This window comes from Protopterus annectens, chromosome 8.part0 (genome assembly GCF_019279795.1).
Source record: "Protopterus annectens isolate FY-2018-M chromosome 8.part0, PAN1.0, whole genome shotgun sequence".
In the NCBI taxonomy this organism is placed as follows: domain Eukaryota; kingdom Metazoa; phylum Chordata; order Ceratodontiformes; family Protopteridae; genus Protopterus; species Protopterus annectens.
In genome coordinates this window covers 751880661-751907492 of record NC_056741.1, presented here as the reverse complement: position 1 = coordinate 751907492, position 26832 = coordinate 751880661, and the positions used below count along the sequence as shown (strand labels likewise).

General features: G+C 38.7%; 1 protein-coding gene across 1 annotated transcript in view; it reads right to left on the bottom strand.

Annotated features, from left to right (window-relative positions):
• Nucleotides 1-26832, bottom strand: part of HCN3 (hyperpolarization activated cyclic nucleotide gated potassium channel 3) — a 1184329-nt gene that overhangs the window by 682050 nt on the left and 475447 nt on the right. Inside the window, exon 2 of the mRNA XM_044080212.1 lies at nucleotides 15056-15485. Coding sequence (XP_043936147.1) covers nucleotides 15056-15485 — 430 coding nt within the window. The remainder of the gene's footprint in view (nucleotides 1-15055; nucleotides 15486-26832) is intronic.

Genomic DNA, 26832 nt, shown 5'->3' with positions numbered 1-26832 from the left:
ATAAATGACCTACATAACTTCTGGTAGTCTGATTTTGCATTTCAAAGGACTGAGCTTTAAATTCACTTCACATACTCCGTCCAGAACTTTCCTGAGAATTCTGTCATACTCTGCTTCACCATTACCTCCAACCAGTAAATCATCAACTGTTATTGCACATGGGTATCCTGAAAAAATTTGCTCCATTGCATGCTGAAAGACTTCAATGGCAGAATTTATTTATTCTAAAGGGCATCCTGAGGAATCTGTATCTACCAAATCGGGTACTGAATGTAGTCAGTAGTGAAGATCTGTGATCAAGCATTACTTGCCAGAATGAACTCTTTGCATCTAAGACAGAAAAAATGGTGGCATTTGTTTGCAATCTCCTCAACTGTATGCATAGGATGATGAGGTCTCTTTAATGCCTTGTTCAAGTCTCTTGGGTCAGTCCATATTCTGATTTCATTTGAATTGTTCTTATGAGGAACTACCATGGAAGATACTCACTTGGTACCTGGACTGGACAAATTACATCTTGCTGCACCATTTTGTCTAACTAGACATTGATTTTGTCCCGCATAGCTACTGGGACCTTTCTTGCTGTTCTGACCACTGGACTGACCTCTGGGTCTAACTTCATGGAGTACACAACTGGAAGTTTGCCTAACTTGTCATCGAAAACATCAGCATACTATGAGAAAAATAGCATCAGTAAAGCTGGAACTGGGACATGTGCTTACATGATGGACTTCTTTGGTAAAATAAAGAAGTTTCATTCTTAAACTGTCTCTGAGACCTAATAATGACTGCATAGGTCTTCAGACTACATAAGATTGCAATCTGTAACTGTTCCCAGCCGAATAGTATAAAAGCACTACTGAGCCTTCAGTTTGAATCTCTTCACCTCCATAAGCAACAAGCTTCACACAATTGGCCAAATTAAGTTGCTTCCCAGCTCTCACTTTAGCAAATGTTTCTGCTGACATCACATTATACTTTGAACCAGTGTCTATTTTGAACTCTGTGGGTTCACCATTGATTAGAACAGTACAAAATACTTTGTTCTTTGCCAATAAATCCACTGCATTAACCTTCTCACTGACCACTAATACACCATCTACATAGAAAGTAGGGTTGCAGCTTTCTACATGATCAGCTTGCTTTATGAGTGACCTTTCTTCATAACTAAATGAGGCTTGCTTGATTTACAAAACTTTTGAAAATGGTTCTATTTTTTACACTTTTGGCATTGTTGACCAAATGCTAAGCACTTCTCTCTTTTAGACTCATGGTCGGCTCCACAATTACGACTGTTAACAATAAAACTTGACTTGCGTTTTGCTGACTTACTCATACTGCACTGAGCATGCCCTTTTAACTGAGCTAGTCTTGGAACTTTCTAGAAAGCTCTGGGTTCTCCCTGCAAAATGAATGCCCTTGTACTTGCATCTTTGTCAGAAAAAGCTGCTTGTATGAAAATATTGTATTCCTGCTCGAATACTCTCCAATTCTCTGCTATATTTTGATCAAACACAAGTGGACTTGGTCTGCAAAATGCTTCTGCCATATCAACACACAGTAGTGAAGGTGCTTGAAATTATGTATGATCATATACACATAAATATATCTATGCAGAACTTTATGCCTGTGCTTATAATTATGCCCGGTAGCACAACAAACTCTTTGAAATAACTGTGCTTTGCCAAAAAGTCTCCATAGCACAAGTACACTTTGAAATCACAGTACTTTATGAAACCACAAGAACACTTTGAAATCACAGTACTTTATGAAACCACTCCTTATCAGTGTAGGAAGTACTTCAAAATTACTGTACTTTGCGAATAAAGAGTACACAGCAGAAGAAGCTCAGAGCAAGAAACACTTTGAGATAAATGCACTTTGCAAATAATTGTACACAGCACAAGAACCTTTCAAAATGGCTGTCCTTTGCGAAATAACTCTGTAGTGTAAGAAACACTCTGAAATTGTGGCACTCTGTGAATAAATGTACACAGCACAAGAAATGTTTCAAAATGGCAGTACTTTGACTGCACTTTGCAATACAACTGAACTTTGCACCCAGCAAAGTCTTTGAAATAATTGCACCATAATAAAGCACACACTCTGCAAACACCACACTCTGAGATACTTCAAACAACTCTAGTTATGTTTTGAATGGCTTCAGTCAATGCAAAATAGTAGTTTGTGCCCAAACATAGTCTTTTACTAAAAAACATGCAGTTGCCTTGCTCTTTAAGCTTAATTTGCCCTTTTATGGTAGTCGTTATGCCCTTTTAATCTCTTATCATGCTCATTGTACTTTTATTGTGCCCATTTTACTTTAAACATGCTCATTATGCAAACTAAAGGTAATTCTGAGCCACATATGAATATTTCTGCTAGTTTTATCAAATATTGTGGTCTTGAACATTTCATTTAATTGATAATGTGGTCTGTGCCTTTTGCTTGATTAATATGTTTTTGTGCTACATGTTTGATTAATAATGTGTTTTGCACCTTATAAATAACACCACCATTGGAGTTCCTCAGGGCTCTATACTTGGTCCCCTTCTTTTCTCCGTTTTCATAAATGATCTTCACTCAGTCATCCCCAAAGCCACCTGCATTCAATATGCAGATGACTCCACCCTGATCTGCTCTTAAGTTTCTCTCCCTAATCTCCAAGCAGTCACCCAACGCTGTTTTACCATAGTCGAAAAATGGTTCTCTGAACTGAAGCTCATACTAAATCCAACAAAAAACAAGTTACTGCTATTTTTCCCCACCTCAGCCACTCCCCTAGGACAAGAACCCCCAATTGCTAATAATACGACCTTCCACGTTGAATCCATCAATGGCACCATCATTGAGCCTGTCTCCAATACCAAACTATTAGGTGTTACTATTGACCACAAGCTCAAATTTGATATGCACATTAGCCAAACCATTAAGTCTGTAAACAAGAAACTCGGCTCAATGTACAGAATAAAGAACTTTCTAACTCCTCATGCCAAACTAACCATTGCTCACACCCACCTCCTCTCCACCCTACTATATGCCTCCCCGGTACTTTCTTTCCTCAATAAGCGAGAGCTCAGTAAACTCTCTGTTGCCTATAATCATATTGCCAAATTTATAACAGGAACACCTTATCGTACTCACCATTGCCTTAACCTTAAGAAACTTGGCTGGTTAGAACTGCCCAATCTTCTCAAACTCAACCAACTCACTGAAGCATTTAAAATAATTAATCAACCGGATAGAACCCCCTCACTGAGCAAAATTCTGACCCCCTACTCCAACCTAAACTGCCTTCGATCCTCAAATAGTGTTCAGGTGCTCACCATTAAATCTAATAATTTGGGTGGTGATGCTCTCTATGCCAATTCCATTGGAAAGCTTTGGAATTCCCTTCCTAATAACCTAAGACTTACTACCTCGCTTAATCTATTCAAAAATAATCTCAAAGAATTCCTTAAGTCACACTGGTGATGCCCATGTCCTAAACCAGACTAATCCTAAAGGTCTCATATCACCTCAGTCTCTTCTCCCTCTCAGAGTTTTTAATCTTAACCTCACTGCTTCTCAATGTAACCATGTCAAGATCATTTACACAACATGTGAATGTTATTTTATCAGTATGTAAATTTAGCTGTTTTCTTGTTATTATTATGTTATTGTTATTTCTTCTGTATGTAATTGTGTTTTCTCTTCATGGTGGAGCTTTTCTCCCCGGGCCTCTACTGAAAAAGGACATGTATCCAGCTAGACTAGCCCCGTCAACAAATGTAAAATAAAATAAAATAAATAAATAAATAAAAATAAATGCACCATTTAATTTTCTTTGCCAAATAAATCATTTGTACAGTTTTCTTTACCTTTAGCTCATTTCTGGCCCATTTTCATTGGTCTGAGTACCGTTTTACTCAACTTTCTCAGTCTGCCTTCATCTTCACCTGTGTATCTCATCCTTTTCTAATCCCGGTTCTGACACCATGTCGCTCATCTGGTCAGGATAAAACAGACAAACATTCATGGGTTCAGTTCAAGCAGCTTTATTACACAGAAACACATCAGAAATGAGGCTTTGTAACTTAAACTTAAATAAACTTATGAACAGACTGACTACACACACTCATACATGTTAACAATCTGGCTGTTTTCTCGAAATGGCAGTGCTGCCTGCAGGTGCTCACTATTTATATGCATGTGCTACATTTGGAAATGCTTCTTAAAGGTACATATGCATGCTCTGATCTACAGTTCCCCAAAGGGGACGGTTGCAGTTAGTTGCCAGTCAGAGGCCAGGATTCGCCAGATCATGCAAGCACTCAGGTGACTTACCACTAAGTACCAATATGACACAGTCATAGTCCATGTGGGCATGAATGACCTGAGACATACCTGTTTGGACTATTTGAAGAGAGACATGATTGAGCTCTCAGGATATGTGTCACAGGCAGGTATGAGCCTAGCACTGAGCAGCATTCTACCATCTCCAAGGATGATGTCACAATACCAGCAGAAAATGATCAACTTTAACAATTGGCTTAGCTGCTGGCATCATTCCAAAGGGGTCCAATACTTGTCAGCCTGGGAGGACATGGTTGATAGCCCATGCTGCTTTACTAGGGATGGTCTTCACCTGTCACTTCTAGACTTTCAGGTAGTGAACAAAACATTATCTACTCCTGTAGTGCCATTTTAGGCATTGCCAAACAGATAAACCTTCCAACATAAAAAAAGCTGCTAAGGACAAGCTAAAGGTGTCACTGCTCAGTGCTAGGAGCCTCAACAAGAAACTGCACTCCCTGGAACCTCTCTTTACCCTGGAGAATGCAGACGTCTGTGCAATTACTGAAACATGGTTCAAAGTTATGGAAAGCACTCCAGCATTGCATGGCTATAATGCCTTTCATACATTCTGACCACCCACTGAACATGAAAGAGCAAAAAGTGGAGGTGCATCTATCTGCATAATGGATAAGCACACCTCAAGGCTGGTTGAACACAATTACATGTCCAGCTAAAAATCCTTTACCATATTCTTGCTAGCTACATGTACCCCACCATGAACCAAGAAACCCATACACCATACCTGAAATTACTAGAATCACTCACCATCCAGCCCAATACCATACTCATGGGTGATTATAACTACCCATCCATTAACTGGGAGGCATACACAACCATTAACATGCAGGCTCAAAGATTTATTGACTATGTAAATTGAAACGCCCTGGAACAGCTAATCTGCATTCCCACTAGGGGAGCAAAAATCCTAGATCTGGTACACACAAATATGGGAGAGTGCTGCACCCCCCTTATTGTTATGTCCTCACTGGTAAGATCAGATCATAAAGTGGTCTCCCTTGAAATAAAGGTAAAACTAGTCCCCCCACCTAACACCAAACATTTAAAAACTTCTCTAAGGTAAATTACCCCATACTAACTAGTTTCCAAGCTCCTCATATTCAGAAAATACAGAAACCTATAGAGAGGCATTTACAAAAACCTGTATGACCACATAAACAACTGCACAGAAACAGCAGTACCAGACCGAAATAAACCCAGGTCAAAAAACAAAAGCAAGCCACCCTGGTGGACCCCTGGTATTAATAGGCTGTACAGCAAAAGAAAGAAAATGCTGTTGAGAATTAAGAGGGAATGTGCAAAACAGAGCAATTAGTCCCTCATTAGTCTAAACAAGTGAATCAGGGGAACTAGTCAATTCTGTGAAAGCAGACATTAAGGTAAAAAAGCCTCCAAAGCTAAGGATAACCATAAGGCATTTTTCGGTTGTCAGCAATCTTACAATGTGTGGAATTAGTTGCAGATGGCATCACCTATACTCAGCTGGAAGACATAGCAAATCTGCTGGTCAACAAATTCAGCTCAAATTTCACCTCCCCGTCACCCTCAGTTCTCTTTCAAGTAATACCTTCCACCACTCCACTGCCAATTATCACCAAAGAGCAGGTTGCCACTACACTTGCTAAAGCTAAAAACACCACTTCAGTGGAGTCTGATAATTTACCAAGTTGCCTCTTAAACAGCTTAAAATCAGGACTTATCAGGCCCATTAAGATATCTATTTAACCACAGCTTACGGACTGGCTTTGTCCCAGAAGAGTGGAGGACAGCAACAGTCATTCCTCTTCATAAAGGGGGGCCATCTACTGACCCAGGAAATTACAGACCCATAAGTTTGTCTTGTCTTATATGAATGAATAAAATGAAAGGGAAATTAACTACAAATGGAACAGACAGAATGAAAGGATTTTAAGTCTCAATTGCTTAGTTGTAGTAGTGTAGCTAGAATGGGGCGAGAGGGCAACTTCCTCAAGTGCAAAGTGTTGGGGGGCACAATCATACAATCCAGATCTCTCTTTAATGCAGTACTGACTTTTGCAGTCAAATCTGAGTGCTACAGCACTCTGGGTATGGCCTAGACTGTAGACTGTTAAAAGACTGACTTTTTGAAATAGCTGAATTTTATATGATCAAACTCATATGACTGACTATGTAGAAAGTCGAACATATCCCTATTGGCTTAAACAGCAAATTGTCTTGACATTGCAGTGCAGTGGGGAGTGGGAAGTCTGCCCCTTCCTCCACTATAGTGTGATCTCGAAGTTGGTATATATAATTAGCAGAGGGTGTGGGTGTGCAGGGTGGCTTGCACCCCTGCTAAAACACTGTTTTTGAGGTTTTACGTATGTTTAACTTTTTTAATTGTCAATCATATGAGTTTGATCATATGAAATTTGACTATTTAAAAAGTCGATCATATGATACAGATCCAGTCCAAGTACACTTTATAGCTGCAGTTGAGCCACAAGGTAGCACAGTGTTACACTTTTGCAGAAAACATTAAAATGACTAGTGATACATGGTGGAAGATTTTACAAATTGTATTAAAATAAGATTTAAAAATTCCTTACAAATAAACATAGTATAATTGAGTAAAACAATACAATTTAGAATAGTCAATTGTTTTGCACTATCTGTAAATATAACTACTATTTGATTAAGCTAAACATTTTTTCACAAAGTGAAGTTTTTAACAACAGCTGAACTTGCTGTTCTAGACATTCCTTTTCTATGAGTTACAATAGAACATTTTTATAATGGTTGATGAAAACCATTCTTTTACAGTTTAAGTAGTGATAAATTAAGAAATTATAGCTGTGTAAGCAAACATCATAACAGTAAATAAATGATCACTATTGCAGTAGCCTTAGCTACATGGCTTATATATCTAGACAAGGCTATAACAGCCAGGCAGCGTCCAAAACTTCAGGGCATCTTCAACATGCCCAAACTCTCAAACAGCTCAAGCTGAGCAGACTAAAAAAGATAGTTTGGGGCACTAACCCCTTCAGAGCTTTCCCGCCAACAAACAGAGGGAGGCTGAGCCCTGAAAGGACTAAGCTAGGAACAACAAAAAATAAATGTCCCCATCCTGGCATAAAAAGCATACCTAAATGCAAGAGAGGTGCAGAGAGAAAGAGTGGCTACTGTGGTAGTGATCATGTGATCATTTACTGTTATGGTAAGTTCACTTCCAAAGCTGTACCACATTCATTATATTGATCACTGCTACAATAGCCTTAGCTACATGGATAGATTACCCTAGCTTACTATATTTGGGGGGTGGAAGGTGAAGGATGCAGGACCCTCTGGAGAATGGTCCTTGCACAGTCTGATCTGGACCTAGAACTTACATTGTAAACGTATGTACAGAGGACTAAATAGCAGCTTCTCAAACACTTCTAGAATGCAACCCTTTCCAAAAAGCCATTGATGAGGCCAAGGTCTTGGTAGAGTGGGCAGTGAACCTGCCTGGATTAGTTTTGCTATGGTGAGTATGGCAAAAGGTAATAGCCTCAGACAACCATTTGGAAACAATCTGTTCTGACACAGGTTGTCCGTTCTTTTTACCTTCAGAAGGAATGATAGTTGATCTGAAGATATGAAAGATTTAGTTCTGTCAAAATAGTACTTGAGCTGCCTGTGGACATCCAGGGTATGGAGTATCCCTTCTCTCTCACTTTTAGGTTCAGGAAAGAAAAATATAAGGATGGATAGTTTACCTTAAAGTAAACTCGGATACCACTTTAGGCATAAAAGAAGGATTAGTTCTCAAAGAAACCCTGTCCTTATGGAAAATTAGATAGTGTTGACTCATCATTAGAGCTTGCAACTCAGATACCCTTCTTGCAGAGGTCAGAGCAATCAATAAAACTGTTTTCCTTGTTAAGAACCTCAAGTCAGCAAGGTTAGCTGGTTCAAATGAAGCAAGTATTAGCTTTCCTGATACAAAATTAAGATCCCAAGGAGGGGCCACCAGTTTTTGCGAAGGCCTCTTATGCAAAATCCCTTTCAAAAACATTTTGATATGAAACTGCATTGAAAGAGGAGGATCCATGTATTGACATGCTGAACTGGCCGATAAACAAACCTTGACAGAGGAAATAGAAAAATCATGGAATAGTAACTCGCACAAATATTACAAAACCAGAGAACAACTAGCTCTGAATGGGTGCTAATTAAGTTGTTGGCACCAACTAGAAAACCTTTTCAATTTGCTAATATATGATTTTCTAGTGGCAGGCTTTTTTGCCTCCAATAGTACCTGCTGCTTGTCATTAATAAATAGGTGCTTAGAAGGAAGTAAGACCCTGTCATCCAGGCAGTCAACTGAAGTTGATTGATGTCAGGGTGTATTAAACACCCCTGTTCTTGTGTGAGTAGACTCAGTCTATGAGGAAGCTTGAAGTAAATACACCTGGCTATTTACAAAGAAGAGAGAACCATGGTTGCCTGGGTGAAAAGGGAGCCACTAAAGTGATCTTGCAGAATTCCTTCTGAATCTTCAGAACTATTCTGGATATTACTAGAAAGGGTGGAAAAGCATACAGAAATATTCCTGTCTAAGGAAAAGGCAAGGAAAGGAAAGGAAAGGAAAGGCAAGGAAAGGAAAGGAAAGACAAGGAAAGGAAAGGCAAGGAAAGGCAGGGAAAGGCAAGGAAAGGAAATGAAAGGCAAGGCAAGGCAAGGAAAGGAAAGGAAAGGAAAGGAAAGGAAAGGAAAGGAAAGGAAAGGAAAGGCAGGGAAAGGCAAGGAAAGGAAATGAAAGGAAAGGAAAGGAAAGACAAGGAAAGGAAAGGCAAGGAAAGGAAAGGAAAGGAAAGAAAGGCAAGGAAAGGAAAGGAAAGGAAAGGAAAGGAAAGGAAAGAAAGGCAAGGAAAGGAAAGGAAAGGAAAGAAAAGGAAAGGAAAGGCAAGGCATCTATCTTCCACTCATAGAGTCCTGGAACAGAATCTTGCAAATTGATTTTTCAGAGAGACGATAGAGAGGTCTACTTGAGGAGCTCTCCAAAGATGGATCAAATCTTGGAAGACCCCTGATCTAGTTTCCATTTTTCAGAGACTGCCTCATCCTGCTCAGCCTGTCTGCCACACAATTTTGCTCTGACGGAATGTAGGATGCTTGTAGAGTCAGATTATGCTGTGAAGCTATATCCCAAGCTAACATGGCTGGTCTGCAAATGGGGTATGATCTGGTTCTTCTTTGCTTGTTGATGTACCCCATCACTGTGGTATTGTCTGTAACCACTTGAAGACGTCCCAGGACCAAAGATGCTTCAGACAGTTGATCAGGGCAAGAATTTCCTTGTTATTTATGTGATTGCCTCTGTCCTTAGTGTCTCATACATCTTGCACTTTTATCTCTGCTGAAACTGCTCCCAAGCAAAGTCCAAGGTATCTGTGGAGACTGACTGCTTTGAAGTAGGAAGAGAAAAGGGGAGACTTGGACTTAATTATATGTGTTGTCTCCAACAAATGAGTTCTCTCTGAAAACCTCAGCACCGGGATTTGCAAAGATAAACTGTGTTGGTGCTGGGACACAAGAGATTTCAGATACCACTGCATCTTTCTTATGTGGAGCCTTGCTAGGGGATGAGAATGTAACCATGCAATCCTTCTCAAAACAGTCCCAGTACACATAGCTCATACACACACTTTAACAATGAGCAGAGACCTGTGCAATAGAAGAAACTAAGTTATATAACACAGATTCTCCCACACAAGAAAAAAAATGCAGATTTAACATTCCTTGTACTTTTTAAATTAGTCAAAACAAACTTTTACATATGACCCTGACAATTCAAAATTCTGAAAATCAAAGCTGAGTTGCAGAAGTATTCCCATACCTAACAATAATTTTCCCATCCTCATCAAAAAGAATAAGACTGGAAATGATTGGGTGCAGTGGGATCAACTAGAGCTATAGCTGCTGGGTCAGGTTTGGGAATAATGTGTAAAACTGAGTAACTTTATATATTCTATCTGTCTTTTTAGGGATAGCTGACTGACTCTCAGGAAAATTGCAGGCAATAATACACACATCCTCTAAAACAGATTGAACAGGAGGAATGATTGCAGGATCTGGAATATCCTTTTGAAACAACTCAGTATTTTCTGAGGGACTGAAAAACCTCAGTGTTCTCCCACTGAAAATGCTGGCACATTCTAGTAATAGTCTCAGAAAAAGAGAAAAACCCACAGGGAGAATCAGAAACTGAGCTCTCCTCTAAGTCTAAATCAGAAATCTGAGGAAAACAATGGTACCCATCCCATCATCTTCCTGCTTGGATTCAGAATATTGAATCTCTTCACAAAACGTGGTATCCATCTTTCTTTTATTAGAAACTACTTTACAAGATTATCTGTAGCCTGAAAAAAACCCTGAGCCAGATCCAATAAACTGCTCCTATCTAAAGAAATTTGAGGAGGAGTAGATAAATGCTTGGTTTTCTGTTTCTTTTTGACAGGAAAATGGGGCCAACCATGCTATTAATGTCAGCAGGAATTTCCCTAGGGATGAACATGGCTTTCTGACACAAAAGGGGAATGTTCCCTATTTCTTCTCTGAGGCCAGCTCTCCCCTGCCCACTGAAAGGACCCCAACAGCTGCAGAAGATGTGGCTAACCTCCAGTCCATAGTGACTGTTGTTACTACACCAGAGGGTTCCAGTTTAAAGAGGAGTGCTCTGAGGTACAACAAATGCCCACAGCAGAGTCAATCACCTTTGGCTGAAGCAAATTGCAAACCTGCTGTGTTGGCAAAGGTTGTTTGCTTAATTTCTTTCTTTTTGTGGCTGGAAGAAGGACCAACCATGGGACCGGCACTCTGTCCAATGGTCAAGCTGAAAATGGTGTCTCTTTCCTGGGGAAGGCAAGCAGCAAATGCTAGTAAACACTACCTGTCTACAAAAGTTACTTGTTTTAGATAAAAACACAGTAAAAAGCCCTTTAAAACACTATGCCAGCTCCATAAAAGTAAAATGAACACAATTTATCCACAGAAAAAGTGTTTTCATTTACTTTATACCACTTTTAAACTGACAGGAAAAATGAGTGTTGCATTTAAAAGTATATCACAGTTTCATAACAGTTCATTAAAACACAACACTCCTAGCTTTAAATGACTTTTCTGAGCAGAAAAGTGATAAAACAACAATACAAATAAGAAAATGGAAGTTTTTTCCCCAAAAGTGAACTTATCGGGTCTATATTAGAAGACCGACTGTTTAGGTGATCGAACACCTAAACATCGATCTTCTAATATCAAACCGCACAATGTCGAACGTCCCAGGGAAACACGTCCCTTGGCCACAACACAAAAAGAATTACTTTACATCTAAATTAAGTGGGGGGCTTCGTCTCCCACATCCCCCGACATGGGGGGCTGTGTCCCTCACACCTCCTAACTAAATATACCAACTCTGAGATCGCTCAACAGTAGGAAACTAAAAAAACTCCGGCGAATGGCCAAGAGAAATCTTTCCCTGTGTTAAATTGTCCGTTTGCCATTTTTTGATTTCGATATTAGATCGATGTTTGGTGTTCGATCACCTAAACATTCGGTCTTCTAATATAGACCCAACTTATCTACCCAGCAAAGGAAAAGCACAAGCTGACTGTTGATCCTCGAACACCTCAAAGGAGTGTACTCTTTAGTGGCAGTAAAGCTCTGAAAGGGCTTTGCACCCAAACTTGTCTTTTAGTCAGCTCAACTCAAGCGATCTGGCAGTTTGGGTCTGTGGAAGTTACCCTGAAGCTTTGGAAGCTGGCTAGATATTTTATCCTTGGCAGGATATAACCAATATAGCTAAGGCCAGTGATCAATATGATGGACATCAAAAGTAGTCAAGGCTAGATAGAATGATAGTGCTAAGAGGTATAGAGAGGTTATAACAAGACTAGATGGCAAAGTTAAAGACCTGCTCGATATTAAAGAGTAATAAGTGCTGTTAGTGTCTGAGTGAAGGCTGGTTGTATACATTGTACATTTAAATAATTCTGAGATATTGAACCTCAACAACAGAGATTAGTGTACTAGCAAAAGACCACTCATTAATAATCCATTATCCCTGAAGCAACTGAATGAGTATCTGCATTTGAAATATTTTAACATCTTAGCCCTAAAGTAAGAGTAGGCAGTAAGAGAATCCAGTTTGCTTGGGATAACCTTCCTAAAGGCTTTTTCACTAATTCTACAAATTATAGTAGTCCATGCAATGCTAGGGATGCTTCTTTATGTATTGGTTATAATGAAATGTTTATATTTTTAGCCTATGCCATAGAAAACAACACTACCTACTGAGTGCTTGATTAAATGTTATTGTTGGCAAAAGAAGGGCTTCATATGCAAAGATAGGCAGACAATTTGGTTTATGAAGGTTAAAGCAATGATGTTTATTTCTGGCATTGTTGTTGAACATTCATAGACATCATCACTGATGACTTAAATGAAATATGTATGCTGATATGAGTTAAAGGCAATTATTGGAAAGTCAAACTTTAAGTATTAAAATTAGTATTAAGTATTAAAATATTCCTTGATAGCTCTCCTGGAGTCTGTAGTTAGATGTTTTCATACTGTGGAAAATGTCCTCAATTGAGTTGTTAACTTTATCAACTGTTATCCATGCATACTCTTTAAACAAATATGATTGGATCATTCCAAAGTTTAAGGTATTTATTTTCCATTTTTGCTAGGTCTTATCAATAATCTTGTTGATGTAAAATGAAAACATTAAATACATTGCTCAAAATGAGAAGCTGCACCTGTAAGAGGCCTTTTTCCCTAACTACATAGTCTATGTTTATATTATAGTTATAAACTCTAGCCCTGACATATGGTATTCTACAGTATAACTACAGGATATCAACAACAGGACCTGCAGATTGAAGCATTCACTGTCAGACTGACTCATGGCATGAAGGTAAAAACTAGGCCATAAAAATGCATTGCTAAATGCATGCTTTTGTGTTTGTGGACAAAACTTGCATTTTGTGATTGTCTACATTCTTTAAAATTCATAAAAGGGCAACTGCAATCAGAAACTGAAGATATTCATATATTTTCAAGATATCTTGAATTTCTCTACAGTTTTAATTTTTCTGTTTCAGTCAAAGTGGTTTAACTGATTTGGCATAACCCCCCACTCCCCAAAACAGCTGGGGGCCTGCCATGCTGACATAGTTTTTTTCAGTCAGGTTTACCCCTGTTGTAATCTTCTGAGGATATAGAGTGCACCATGTCAAGAAAAAATGCCTTTGGTCCTACAAAGACAGCACCATGATTTCCTACTTTTAAACTTTCTCTGGTTGAAGTGTTTCTTTTTCTTTCATGATGACATCCTTTAACTCTTACTAATGGTCATCCTTTGCAAAACATTTTAGAGTACATTTGAATGTTAGGTTTGAAAACGTTTATTCAGCATGTTGTTCAGACTCAGAATTGTACTGCCAAATGATATTTTCTGGGTGAGGTGAGATGTTGATCATAAAAGTAGTATCAGAAGAAATTATAATTCTACCAGACAACTATCAGAAGAAAATAACAGAACATTTCACAGAAAATGAAACTGTTATGCAGAGAGGCCACAGAAACAACTTTGGGCAAAAAAAAGCAGGAGTAAAACTTAAAAATCACCTGTAAATATGTTTTCCAAAACTCTGTTTTTCAATATGATAAAAACTTTGATCCCCACCTCCAAGCTGAGAAATATACCTACCATTGTATTTGCCTTCCACTAATTATATGTGCAAGTAACATTTATTTACATGACTAGGTGAGTAGCCCCTAATCAGATATAATTATAATGTCAACACAATTATAAAGTAATTAATTAATTCCCAACCTATTACATTAACACTTTGATAAAAAAACACCACACATTACTTTTTCCCCAACTGTTACTTCAACAGGTTGGTGATTATGTAATTACATGACAGTTGTACTGGCATTATAGCCAAACCTAATTAGTGGATAATCTCTCAGTGATGTAACAGTGTGCTGTCTGCACAACAGGAGGTTTACTAACAAGACTTCTATGGTCATGGAAAGATTTTGGACATAGTTTTCAAATTGCATTTCAAAAGAAAACTTTGTTTTGCAAAGGGCATTCTCATGCATCTTTTGACTTGATATTCAAATGCAGCTGTCTTTTAACATTCTTGGATGTTTTGTTTCCTTTCTTGGTAGAACATTATATAATGATAATGCATTTACACTTGGAGATATTTTGTTTCAGACTTACAATTTTACTTTATAAGCTTTAAGCAGAAAATGTGCATCCATAATGAACAGACAGACATTCATAATGTGACTTGATTGTCTTCTTCTTGTGCCAATGTATAGTACGTACATATGGTAACAAAAACTCCACAAAATGACAGCAATAAGTGAACAAAAATGGTAAACAACACATAGTTGTGTGACTATTCAGATGTTATTTTATATTATTAAAAAATGAAACCCAACTGTATCAGCAATTTGTAGAAAGTAACACAAATGGTACATTTTCTTATATGCACCTATGGTGACTGTTTCTTTATGTGATTTAAACTTTAAATTCTATAGAGGTTAACATACTTCAAAACCACTCAGTGACATGCTCCCAATGTTATTTAACTCTTATTTTTTATTTTTTATTTATTTCTTATCATACTCTATTATTATAAATGGAATAATATAAAAATGAACCAAAACCGACCTCTTCCCACTGATGAATATATCGAATTAACCTTGAGAGTCGCAGAAGCCTTAACAAGCTGAGTATTTTGGTGAAACGGACAATTCGAAGTGCCCGAGCTGTCTTGTACACATCTGATTCTACTCTTGCCTCCAAGTCCATAATCAAAAATATATAATCCACTGGAATAGATGAGATAAAGTCCACCAGAAACCAGCTCTTCAGGTACTTCATCTTGATGGTGTGAGGGTCAAGAATGATCTCGGTATTATCCTCCACAACTATCCCAGTTCTGAAGTTCAAAACAAGGTCTATTAGAAAGAAAGTGTCTGAAAGCACATTAAAGACAATCCATGGTGGTGTGTTTTCATCTTTGAAGAAGGTGATTCCCACAGGGAGTATAATAAGATTTCCCACCATCAGTAGCAGCATAATCAGATCCCAGTAAAACCTGCACAGAGAATAACAAACAGCTGTGACTGTATTTCAATGACATATTGTCAAAACAATCCTGCAATGCTAGGCTTGTAAATAAATGATATCTTCTATATAATGCATATATAGGGGGAACAAAATGAGAAGTCGTAAAGAGGCTGTAATGGATGTGTTTTAATGTTTATGCAGGTGGAAAGCAGAACATTTATTTCTGAGTCCTTCTTAATTCTTGAAATCTCCAGACACCAGTTAGCTAAGCAGCAATATATATATCTACTAACTGGCTACCTCAGTCAGCAGAGCATAGGACAATCTGGATAATAAAGTATAAATTAGCACATTAGAACTCTACACATATGTGTGCAATTATTTATTTTTAAATACATGTCTAGGTCTACATTTGCAATTCAACTTTAATAATTATAGTGCTAAAACAAAACTGCATGCAGGTGTCTTAAATGTATATGTGTTCAGAATTAATAACCATATAAAGAAAATTCTGCTTAATGATGTAACTACAGAACTAATTATCTAAGTGTCAGTGAGCCAGGCTTAGAAATGTAATTTACAAATCTGTCTCTGAGAACTGCTTCTGGTGGAAAATGTTATGCTCTAGGAAGGGATTTCAGCCTATGCTGCACTGTAATGAGCTGTAAGGACACAGATATCAAGTATGCTGGAGTTAAGCAATTAATGGAAATGAATTGATGTGGTACTACTACGCACTCTATCTCAATAAGGAGATGTCTTTAGGAGATTAATGTAAACTCTAACTATACAGCATGGATATCATATGTAGCCCTATTTCATGATAAGGTGAGTGGTGTCAGGATTTCTGAAATTTTTGAAGCGAATTGAAAACATGCCATGCCTACCTGGGTTCTGCTGTAGCTGCACACTTAGGAAGGAATAAAATGAGGTAGTTGTGTCCTTTAGGAATTTCCAAGGCACGGAAATTCATACTGCTAAAAGTTACATTCAGTCAAAGCCAACTCCACACAATAGAAATTCATTCATAAAGCATATATCCATTTTTATATCTATTTTTACAATTCTGCCTGCCAATCATTTGGTGTTCCGGGACCTGAGTAGTCCTTTGTTTCTCTTTGGGTAAGAGGCAGTGATGGAAGGCCATCTTGCAGGCAGCTATTAAGGTTTCCTACAATGCTCTAACCCCCACTATTTCACAGGGCTGAGAGATTTTCCTCCCTATGTATGTTGAATAGTCGACTTACTGAATTGTCTGCATGTACATAATTAAAACGAAAAAACATCAAACCTGCACAGGCTCAAATGGCCAAAGTATCAACACCCAAAATATGGACAGCACATTTTTGTAAGGGCAAGCCCCCCCTTGCATCCCTCCCCTGTTTATGATACATACTAACTCCAAGATTGCACTACAACTGGGGAAAAGGCAAAATCCCGATCATCTCTGCATCACAATTTCATTCAAACACCTACTGTCACTGTTCAGTGCTATGGGCATTCAGCATTTTGGCTTGTCTACATTATGCAAGGTCTACGTTCCCATTTTGATTATGTGCAAGTTGATGTTTTGGTAAGTTGACTAGTCAACATATACCTATTTGGCTATGCAGTACTGACCACATGTTGCTCCACACTGCCTAGTTTGCTTGTCCCTATTACAACCCAATGACATATCACCTCCATTGGGTGCCAGTATAGCAGTGAGCTAAGTTAACTCACTCTTCCCCAAGACAATCAGTTGGCATCAGCCGCTTACTCCCTCCTTCTCTCATCAGCTCACCTAGTGTCTGACTTGCTAGTTGATTTCTGAGTTAACATCACAGCTTCATCCATCTCTGTTATAGAGTCAACTAAAAATAAATGAGATTTTTCTTTTTTTTTTTTTTCTTTTTTTTTGACACATTTGTCCTCCATTGCCTGCCAAATAGTCTTTTTCTGACCAAGCAATCCATTCATTCCTTATGGTCCAGTGAGGGACACCCAGGAATTGTCATCATTTAGGCAACCATCAGAACAGATCAAACTTTTTCAGTTATAACCAGTCCTTGCATGTACTTGGCGAAGCACTGATTCAGGGACAGTGAATGGGCTGACCTCAAAGGTCATCCACAAACTTCTGCAGGGACATTCCCTTTAAGCTGCCCTACTTCTCTTGAGAAATGGGAGGTGGTTTACCCAGTCTCCATCTGGGAACACATCCCAGTGTATCACTGAATTTACACATCCCTTACCATCTCCACCAGAAGAGGTGCCCCTTACTCCTCCCGCTCCCTGCCAGACTCCCCCAGTGCTAGGGTAATTAACTGAACACTGGTCACCTGGATTGCAGACAAGGCTCCATCCCTGTATGCCACAGAGCCATGCTAACTATAAAGTAAATGAGATGTGCTATTCTGCAGCATTCACAGGATATCCAGACTGAAATTACTACAGCTGGACATGACTGAAAGAAAATGTCAACATTCATCCTTTAAACCTTTATTTGCCTTTATCTGCTGCACAAGCTAGTGTTACAGAAACCAGCTGGTGATAGGTGAGAGTGTGAAGGCACTACAGAACTTATAAATGGAGTTCTCTATGGAGCACAAGCAGGGGGAGAGTTGTTGGCATATCATCACAAGAGCACCACCAGGGAAAAGACATGTGACTACATGACATAAGAATGTGGACTATATACAGCGCATTTTTTCTAAGGGGTTGTACTACAACTGAAACAGTGAATATATTCTGCAGCGTGCACTCACAATGCATCCAGCATAGCATTGCTTTTTCTAACCATGGGAGTGTATTAGGAGCTTTTTAAGAAAATTTCCTAAACCCCACTAGATGGAAGCTGTTATTGAGGGTATATAAGGAACATACAACCCCCCCCAATGTCAGCTGTGACTAGGAGTATATTTGGAACAGACAGAAAGTTTTCTAACTGATTGGATGGCAGATGTAACTGGGGAGATGTACTAGTAACATGCACAAAAATGTCCTAACCCCCCTCCCCCAATGGAGGATGTGACTAAAGAGGTATAAATATAAAGAAAAAATATTCTAACCCCCACTGGAAGGTAGCTGTGATTGCAATGTGGTGGAAAATCTAACCCCCACTGGAAGGAAACAGTTGCTCACTAATTCTCATCCCTCTCTCTCCCTGTGTTCTAGGATTTTTTGAGTGGCAATTAAAAGTAAATAGGGCAGTGGTGGATGGTGGCATGGTCATGAAGTACTGGGAACTAAAAATTATCACAAGCTTTTCAATAAATCTCTAGCATCTCTGAAAAATGTAAACTCTAAGATTATACCAAGTGTCACACAAAGGCATGCTAGTAACTGCACAAAACTGTCTATGATTTGTTGGGGAAGTCAAACTCATCACCTTTTTTAATTATTACATCTCTAAACCTGAGCTAATATTTAGGAAAATTAGTAACCAGGAGGATAGCAATTATTTAGGCTTTCCCTAGAAATAACATGATCATCCTTTTGACAGCTGATACTACCAGTTTTGCTTTAAAATGCACATTGACACAGCAGAATCTTTTTTTGGTAGGCTGCAGATTGCCTTTCTTCATTCAGATTTCTGTAACTTTAGAATACTCATTGCAAGGATATCAGTTTTGATCATGAGGTAGTCTAGAATGTCTAGTTGAAAAACTAACCAGTGAGTAATGTTTTCAGCCAAAGCAAAGGGGCTGAAGTTGAAAAGCTGAAATGGCTTTTCTATTTTTTTACTGTCATTACTGCCACCCTAAGTTCCACTACACAGCAATTGGTGGGTTTTTCCCCTATAGTATGAGCTTCTTGAACATAGAAGCTAAGTTGTTGTGTCTTTCGGCTTTTCCCGGTTAGGGGCTGCCACAGCGTAACTCCGGACTGCTAATGATTGGCAGTAGATTTTTACATGCCAAGTTGCCGACCCTGACACACAACCTTCAACGAAAGTGCTCCCATTCACGCATGTCTCCACACAGAAGACGGTCTAGCTGAGAATCGAACAGGACATCATCTTACTATGAGGTGACAACGCTACCGCAGCACCACCATAGAAGCTAAGTACAGCTTCAAATTCATGCCCTATCACAGCCCATTTGCTGCTAATACACTATGATGCTGTCTACAGCTTCCTATTGAAATTCCAAGACTTGAAAGTGCAAGTCCAGCTATTAGGTTCATAGGTTCATAGGTTCATACTAGGCTATCTGCCCTGAGGCAATTATAAGCCTAGCCCAATTCTGTATGGCTTACGCCACCCCTTGATTTGAGTATACTGTGCCCTTTTTAAGGTTTAGTTTACTGTGCCTCTGTCTAATAGTGACATGGGGGTAATCCCTTGGACAAACCTACGATCCCCCATCCACCTATCGAGATTCTTCTTGAAGAGATTCAGTGAGGTGCTCTGCCTCACATGAACTGGAATTCTATTCCAGAGTGAAGGGAGCCTCTGGGTTATGAACCTGTCCCTCCAGCAAGTTCTATTTAATTCTGTGCTGAGGTTCAAGTCCCTCGAGCATGTGGCTCTAAGGGATTTAGATTTACTGAGGTGGAGCATGTCCATTAATTCTGGATTTGACATAGCTTTGTATGTCAGGCATAGGTCGCCTCGAAGTAGGCGGTATGCATCTGAGTAGAGCTGGAGTTTTTTTAACCGAGCAGCATATGGCATCTGTTTGAGACCCTTGATCCTCTTGGTGAGATACTTTTGGGGTCTTTCTAATTGCTGCAGGTGTTGGGTAAGGTACATCCCAAAAGGGGCATTGTATTCTATGATGGGCCTGATGAGGGATGAATAAAGGGGCACGATTACCTCTCTTGATCTAGATGTGAAACCCTTCGTGATGAGGTGGGCTATGTAGAAGGTCTTTCTAACCACTTTGGCAATGTGGTTTTCAAAGGAGAGATTGCTATCAACTTGGGTCCCCAGGTCCCTAATAACTTTCTCTGTACTTAATGGGTTTCCACCTATGTGGTAATTTGTGGGCACATTGTTTTTGCCAAAGGGTATGACTATACATTTTTTGGCATTTAGCTTTAAACCATGGCACTGGCACCAGTTATCTGTCTCTGTGAGACCTTTTTGAAGGATGTTTGTGTCAGCTGGAGAGTTGATTATGGCGTCCAGTTTGCAGTCGTCTGCGAACTTGGTGAGCCATAGTCCTCCCACGTTTGCCTGTACCTCAGAAAAGTATATACACTGAACAAGAGTGGTCCCAGGACAGAACCCTGTGGGACGCCACTTGTGACTGGTTTCGAGTCTGACATGGCTCCAGCAACTCTCACTCTGTGGGTTCTGTCTTTGAGCCAGTTTGCGACCCATCTTGTGACATAGGGGTTTATATTTAAGCTGGATAGCTTATCTATGATGCCCGAGTGGGGTATTGTGTCAAATGCCTTTGTAAGGTCCAGATAGGCTGTGTGGACTACCTTCCCTTCATCTATGGCTTTGGTGACTGTTTTGAAGAAGTCAACCAGGTTCAAAAGGCAGGATCTGCCCTTGACAAAGCCGAACTGGGTAGGATCTAGTGTCTGCAGGTCCCCAATGTCTTTGTTTATGAGCTCCATGATGATCCTCTCCATAGCCTTGCAGACTAAGCTAGTCAGGCTTATGGGGCGATAGTTTCCAGGGTCCGTAGAGGCTCCACCTTTGTGGAGTGGGACCACTGTTGCTGTCACGCCATTCTGTGGGCACATATCCTGTAGTGAGGCTGAGATTGTATAGCTGTTTTATTTGAGGGATTAGTTCCTCTTGGAGTTCATGTAGGATGCAACCTGGGACGCCATCTGGTCCCATGGAAGCAGTGTTTTTTGCTTTGGAGAGGGCAGCCTTCACCTGAGCATCAGAGATGTTTGGGAGGCAACCCTCTGCTGGGATAGATACTTGCTCTTTTGGGGGGGGGGGTGGAGAAGTTTGCACTGAACCTGTCTGCCAGGATATTGGCAATGTCTGTGGGTTCAGTGTATTTTTTGTTGTTTAGAATCAACTCAGAACAAGTCTGGGAGTTGCATCCCAGGTTTCTAACATAACTGAAAAAAGCCTTATGATTGTCTTTGGTGTCCTGCTTTGTCAGCCAAAGCAAAGGGGCTGAAGTTGAAAAGCTGAAATGGCTTTTCTGTTTTTTTACTGTCATTACTGCCACCCTAAGTTCCACTACACAGCAATTGGTGGGTTTTTCCCCTATAGTATGAGCTTCTTGAATATAGAAACAGCCAATCTTAATATCACCCATATGTTAAAAATATCTGAGGTTTAAGTTGTCTATATGCAAGTGGCTAAATAAACTAGCCACTCAGAACTGCAGGTACCAAAACAAAGAATTACAAAAAAAAAAGTCTGAAAATGCACGAGAACAGTGAATGTCGAACATTGCTATTCTCCTTCAAAGTTGTTTTTTTGCTGCATATTTGCATCCCCAATATTTGGGCAAGCACCTCACACCCCCTGAACTTATATAAACCAACTTGGAAATTCCCATACCTTGTAGAAAAGAGAATAGTCTGAGAACCAGCAGTGTTGGACTTATTTATATATAAGCCTGCATTTTCAGTCAGTCAGTCTCACTATTCCAGAAGTCACACTAACACTTTTCTGAATACCAAATGGTTACCCCACCATAACTAAATACAAAAAACAGCAGCCAGCACTTCAAATCAGCAAAACTTTCTCTTAAAAGACAGACCGGTTTCAGCAGCTCAATGGTTTCATCAGTGTTAAACTTCCAAACAACAGTGATGCATTTAAATATACAAGAGGTGAAGATTCACCACCCATTTAAAGAGACAAAGTCACTTCATTAATCCCCAGTGAAAATAAAGCCCCCAACCTCATTATCCAAGATTGTTCTTTGTTATTCAAGATACCATGCCAGCCTAATTTATTACATGCAATTAAATTAATCTATTAATAATAGTAAAATTAAATGCAGCAGAAGAATGTTTCTGAACATGTTTATATAATACATTGGACAAACAGCCAATCTTAATATCACCCATATGTTAAAAAAATCTGAGGTTTAAGTTGTCTATATGCAAGTGGCTAAATAAACTAGCCACTCAGAACTGCAGGTACCAAAACAAAGAATATCAAAAACTTTAGAGGTGTTCCTGGATGTGAATTGTTTTGTTTTTGAAACATACTTGCATGCAGAACAATGCCCACATGGTTGGCAATCCACCACAGGGACACGGTCTGTCATTGTTTGTGTGTCCATACTATATCTAGTACTTTTTTAATGATTAAAATGGTTACCAATAGATCTACCTCTTCTGTAAGAAAATAAACACTGTGCAGAAATTAACTCAGGTATTTTGTTATCCACCATACGAATGTTCCAATGTTTGTGGATAAGATGTTTGAAAATTTCAATATTGCTACCAAAATTAGTCACCTGTCTGAAAGCATCATCTCTAACTTTATGTTTTTTATACGGTACAGAGTCACGAGTGGTCATAACATCCTTATAATTACACCACCTGTCACCAACTCTGTTAACCAAATCAACTTCCTGTCTATTACATTCTGTAGTCTCGAGGGATCATAACATCCTTATAATTATACCCCCATCACAAAATCTCTTTACCAAATCAAGTTCCTGTCTATTATGTTTTGTAGTCTCGAGTGGTCATAACATCATTATTATTATACCCTCTGTCACCAAATCTTCTAACCAAATCAAATTCCTGTCTATTGAGTTCTGTATCCGATGAACATATTCTATGAATTCTTAGAAATTGTAACTTGAGGATATTACAAATGATATGGGATGGATGGCGAGTGGCGTGCAAAAATATGCTCAATTGTGGGTTTTTTCTATGTACACTAGTGCTTAAAGTACCATCATTATTTTTTGAAATGGCAACATCCAAAAAATAAATTTGTGAAAGATCATATTGAACACTGAATTGTATCCCCCATTTTATTTCATTAAGATATTGCATAAACTCATTCAGATAAACTAAGTCAGACTAACAAAACAAACCAACAATCATGCAGGTATCTAAGCCATATGTCTATGGACTCCAAAAGAATGTTATGAGTAGCATCATAATCTGCTCCTCAAGAAAACCCATAAACAGGTCCGCATACATGGGACCAAAAGATGCTCCCATAGCAGTACCCTTGAGCTGTAAGAAACATTGTCCACTTTAATAAAAAAAAACATTCTTGATAAGAACATGTTCTGCAAGGCAGACCAAAAATGTATTAAATCCAGGACTATACAGAGCTGATCGATTTAACCAATGGTCTAATGCCATTAGTCCTGCCCAATGTGAAATAGTGGTGTACAAATATGCCACATCCAGTGTGCACATATACCAACCCATTTCCAACTGTGTTATCTTGAATGATGTTTAAAATCTGGGTGGTATCTTGTATACGTGAATATGTACACCATTTAATAAAGGGCGTAAATATTGAGTGGGAAAAGCAGGCAAAGGCTAAGTTAAACAGCCACGACCAGAAACAACTGATCTGCCAGGAGAGTGTGCACAGTTTTTATGTATTTTGGGGAGCAGATAAAAATATTGTGGAGTGGGATCCTGGGCAGTAATTTGAAAAACAACATCCTTGGAAACAATCCCTTCATCCAAGGCTAACTACAAAAAGCAATCAATATAATGTTTAAATTTTAGAGTAGGATCTAGGACCATTTTTTGATAGAACCAGTTATCTAACAATTATTTATGAGTTTCTGACAAATACATGGTCCAGTCCCAAACCACCTTAGCCCCACTTTTATCTGCGGTGCTGATAACCCCACCATAACTTCAATGGGTGCAAGTACAACAGCAAGCCAAGCTACCGTCCTCTTTCTAGGGTGAGTGAGGTGACAAGTCATTCAAGAGTAAACAAGACATCCTCTGCTTCTACACAACTATTTATGAGAACTTTGGCATGTTTTTGCAGACAATAGCAAGTATTAAACAAGTAGTTCAACAAAATAAAACAAAGACAGAAAATAAAAACAGTAAGTGCATCTTCACTTTTTTGTTAGTAGTGATATCTTGCTTAATAACAAGTTACAGATTACAGCATCATGCGTGTAACTTCTGTATGTAACACGTGGATAGTATTCAAGCACATAATTGACTACACAACACTGTATCTAGCAGGATTACTAGCAAGTTGTTCAGTAATCAACAATAACCCTAGTGCTTCTACCTGACTCCTTATGAATAATTTTGCATGTTTGTGTGACATAAGCAGGTAAGAAATAAGTTGTTCAAGAGAATAAAGCCAGTCAAAGAAACATAAAAGCAATAGATGATTCTGCTTCTCCTGCCCTTCTTCTAACATTCCTGTAATTTGTCAAGAGAACGCTATGCCTCCCAAGATGTAAGAACCCTTTAACTAATTAAATCAATAGCTCCTGTCCACCAATAGAATTCAGTGAAGTAGATACCTACCTTAAAGCAAAGCATTACACCCAACACTTTTTGTGGGTGAATTATACCAAAATGGACTTGACTTAAGGACCCTTTTCCTAATTCGCTCAATAGTTCCTGTCCCTCAGTAGAATTCAGTAAAACTGATACCTACCCCAAAGTAAAGCATTACATTCAGCTCTTTTCGCAGGCAAATTATACCAAAAAGAACTTGTATGTTTTCCCATTTATATAGTTAAATTTGAAACTTTTTGTTCCTATTTTACCAGAAGAATACCTCTGTACTCACTATTGGTGTTATCAGTTGCAGCAATAGCATGTAGCCTTTTTTACTAGGGCTGGCATAGCGGTGTTCCTCAGATGTGGCTTCCCATTAATCATCCCTAAACCCAAGTAATCCTATACTTCATGCCTTTAAACTCTCCACTTTTGAACTGTTTAACTGTACACTTACTTTAGCTTCTTTATTCACTTGATTACTCCAGATATTAACTATCTTAATACAGAAGGCCACCACATGTTTTATTAATCACTTTTACACTTTTCTGAACTAGCTGAAATAAGTAGCCCCCTATTTGCTACACTATAACCTTACCTATTATTCATCTGATCTTATGTTTGGCACTAAACTCATAGTATAATGCATTAATCACAGCCCCCTGCATATCATCATCCCACCACCTCTGATATATTTTCTGGAAACATATATATTGCCAGAACTACCTTCCTGATAGTTTTTTCTCAAATCACAGATATCACAGGTCAGATGCTTACATAGTAGGCTTACTATTAAGAGATGTTCTAATTCCAGCTCTCCCATCATCCTTTGTGCCATTTAAAAGTGATCTCTTTCCAGTTTGGCATCATTCTGCCTCTCCTTCCCACCTTCTAACATTCCTGTAACCTGTTCCTGGAACTCTATGCCTCCTAAGTAAGTTCTTGTTTTGTAGTTGCTGATCAGTATATTAAATCATGTTTATTATATTCTGCATAAGTGTATATATAAATTATCACCATGCTATCACTTAACACTGCTAATGATAGCTAAAGCTGCCTTCACCTTTGTTTTAACTGCTTGCCATTGTGTTTGTTTTACCTAGTTAGAAAACAGGGATTGTATTTAGTTTACTTTGCTGTATTGTAGCTCCAGTGCTTGTCAGGTGTTATCTGTCAGTTAATGTTTGCAACACTATTTGCTCTATGTTGGTTCATCTGATTGTTTAATGGTTAGTCTTCAGGCTTCTGCTCAGGTATATTTGTCATGTTTCTGCCCTTCTTTCTCCAATTGTAATTAAAAGTTCCCCTCCCTGTAATAAATCAATGTTCTTCTACTCCTACTAAGCCTGTCTCTTTAAAATGGCTAGAATATTTTAGCTGCCTATATCTGATTCATCTCACTGTTTACTGCTCGCTGAATAGCTTATCCCTTTCTGCAGCTCCTCTCATAGCTCAAACTGTGCTAATTGTATTACTTAACTTTGCTGTAATTTCTTTTGTCACCAGGTTTAACATACAATATCGTATACTATTAAAACTGTTATAGTAAATCAAAATATTCAGATTTGGAATAGCAGTATCTTTAATTGCATATCGTAAAGGTATTCCAGCTGCATAATATTTGTGTAAGTCTCTGTATTTAATGTATTATGCATATTTTAGTATAAGTCTCACCTTTTCTCCTCTGTAATTATTTTCATAGGACTTAAGAACCCTTTGCATATTTCACTCAATAGTTCCTATCCACCAATAGAATTCAGCAAAGTAGATACCTACCCCAAAGTATTATATCCAGCTCTTTTCTCAGGTGAATTATACCAAAAATGACTTGTATGTTTTCACATTTATATAGTTAAATCTGAATCTTTTTGTTCCTATTTTACCAGCGGAATAGAATACCTCTGTACTTACTATCAGTGTTAAGAGTTGCAGCAATAGCTTATAGTGTTTTTTACTAGGGACGGCATAGCAGTGTTCCTCAGACATGGCTTTCCATTAATCGT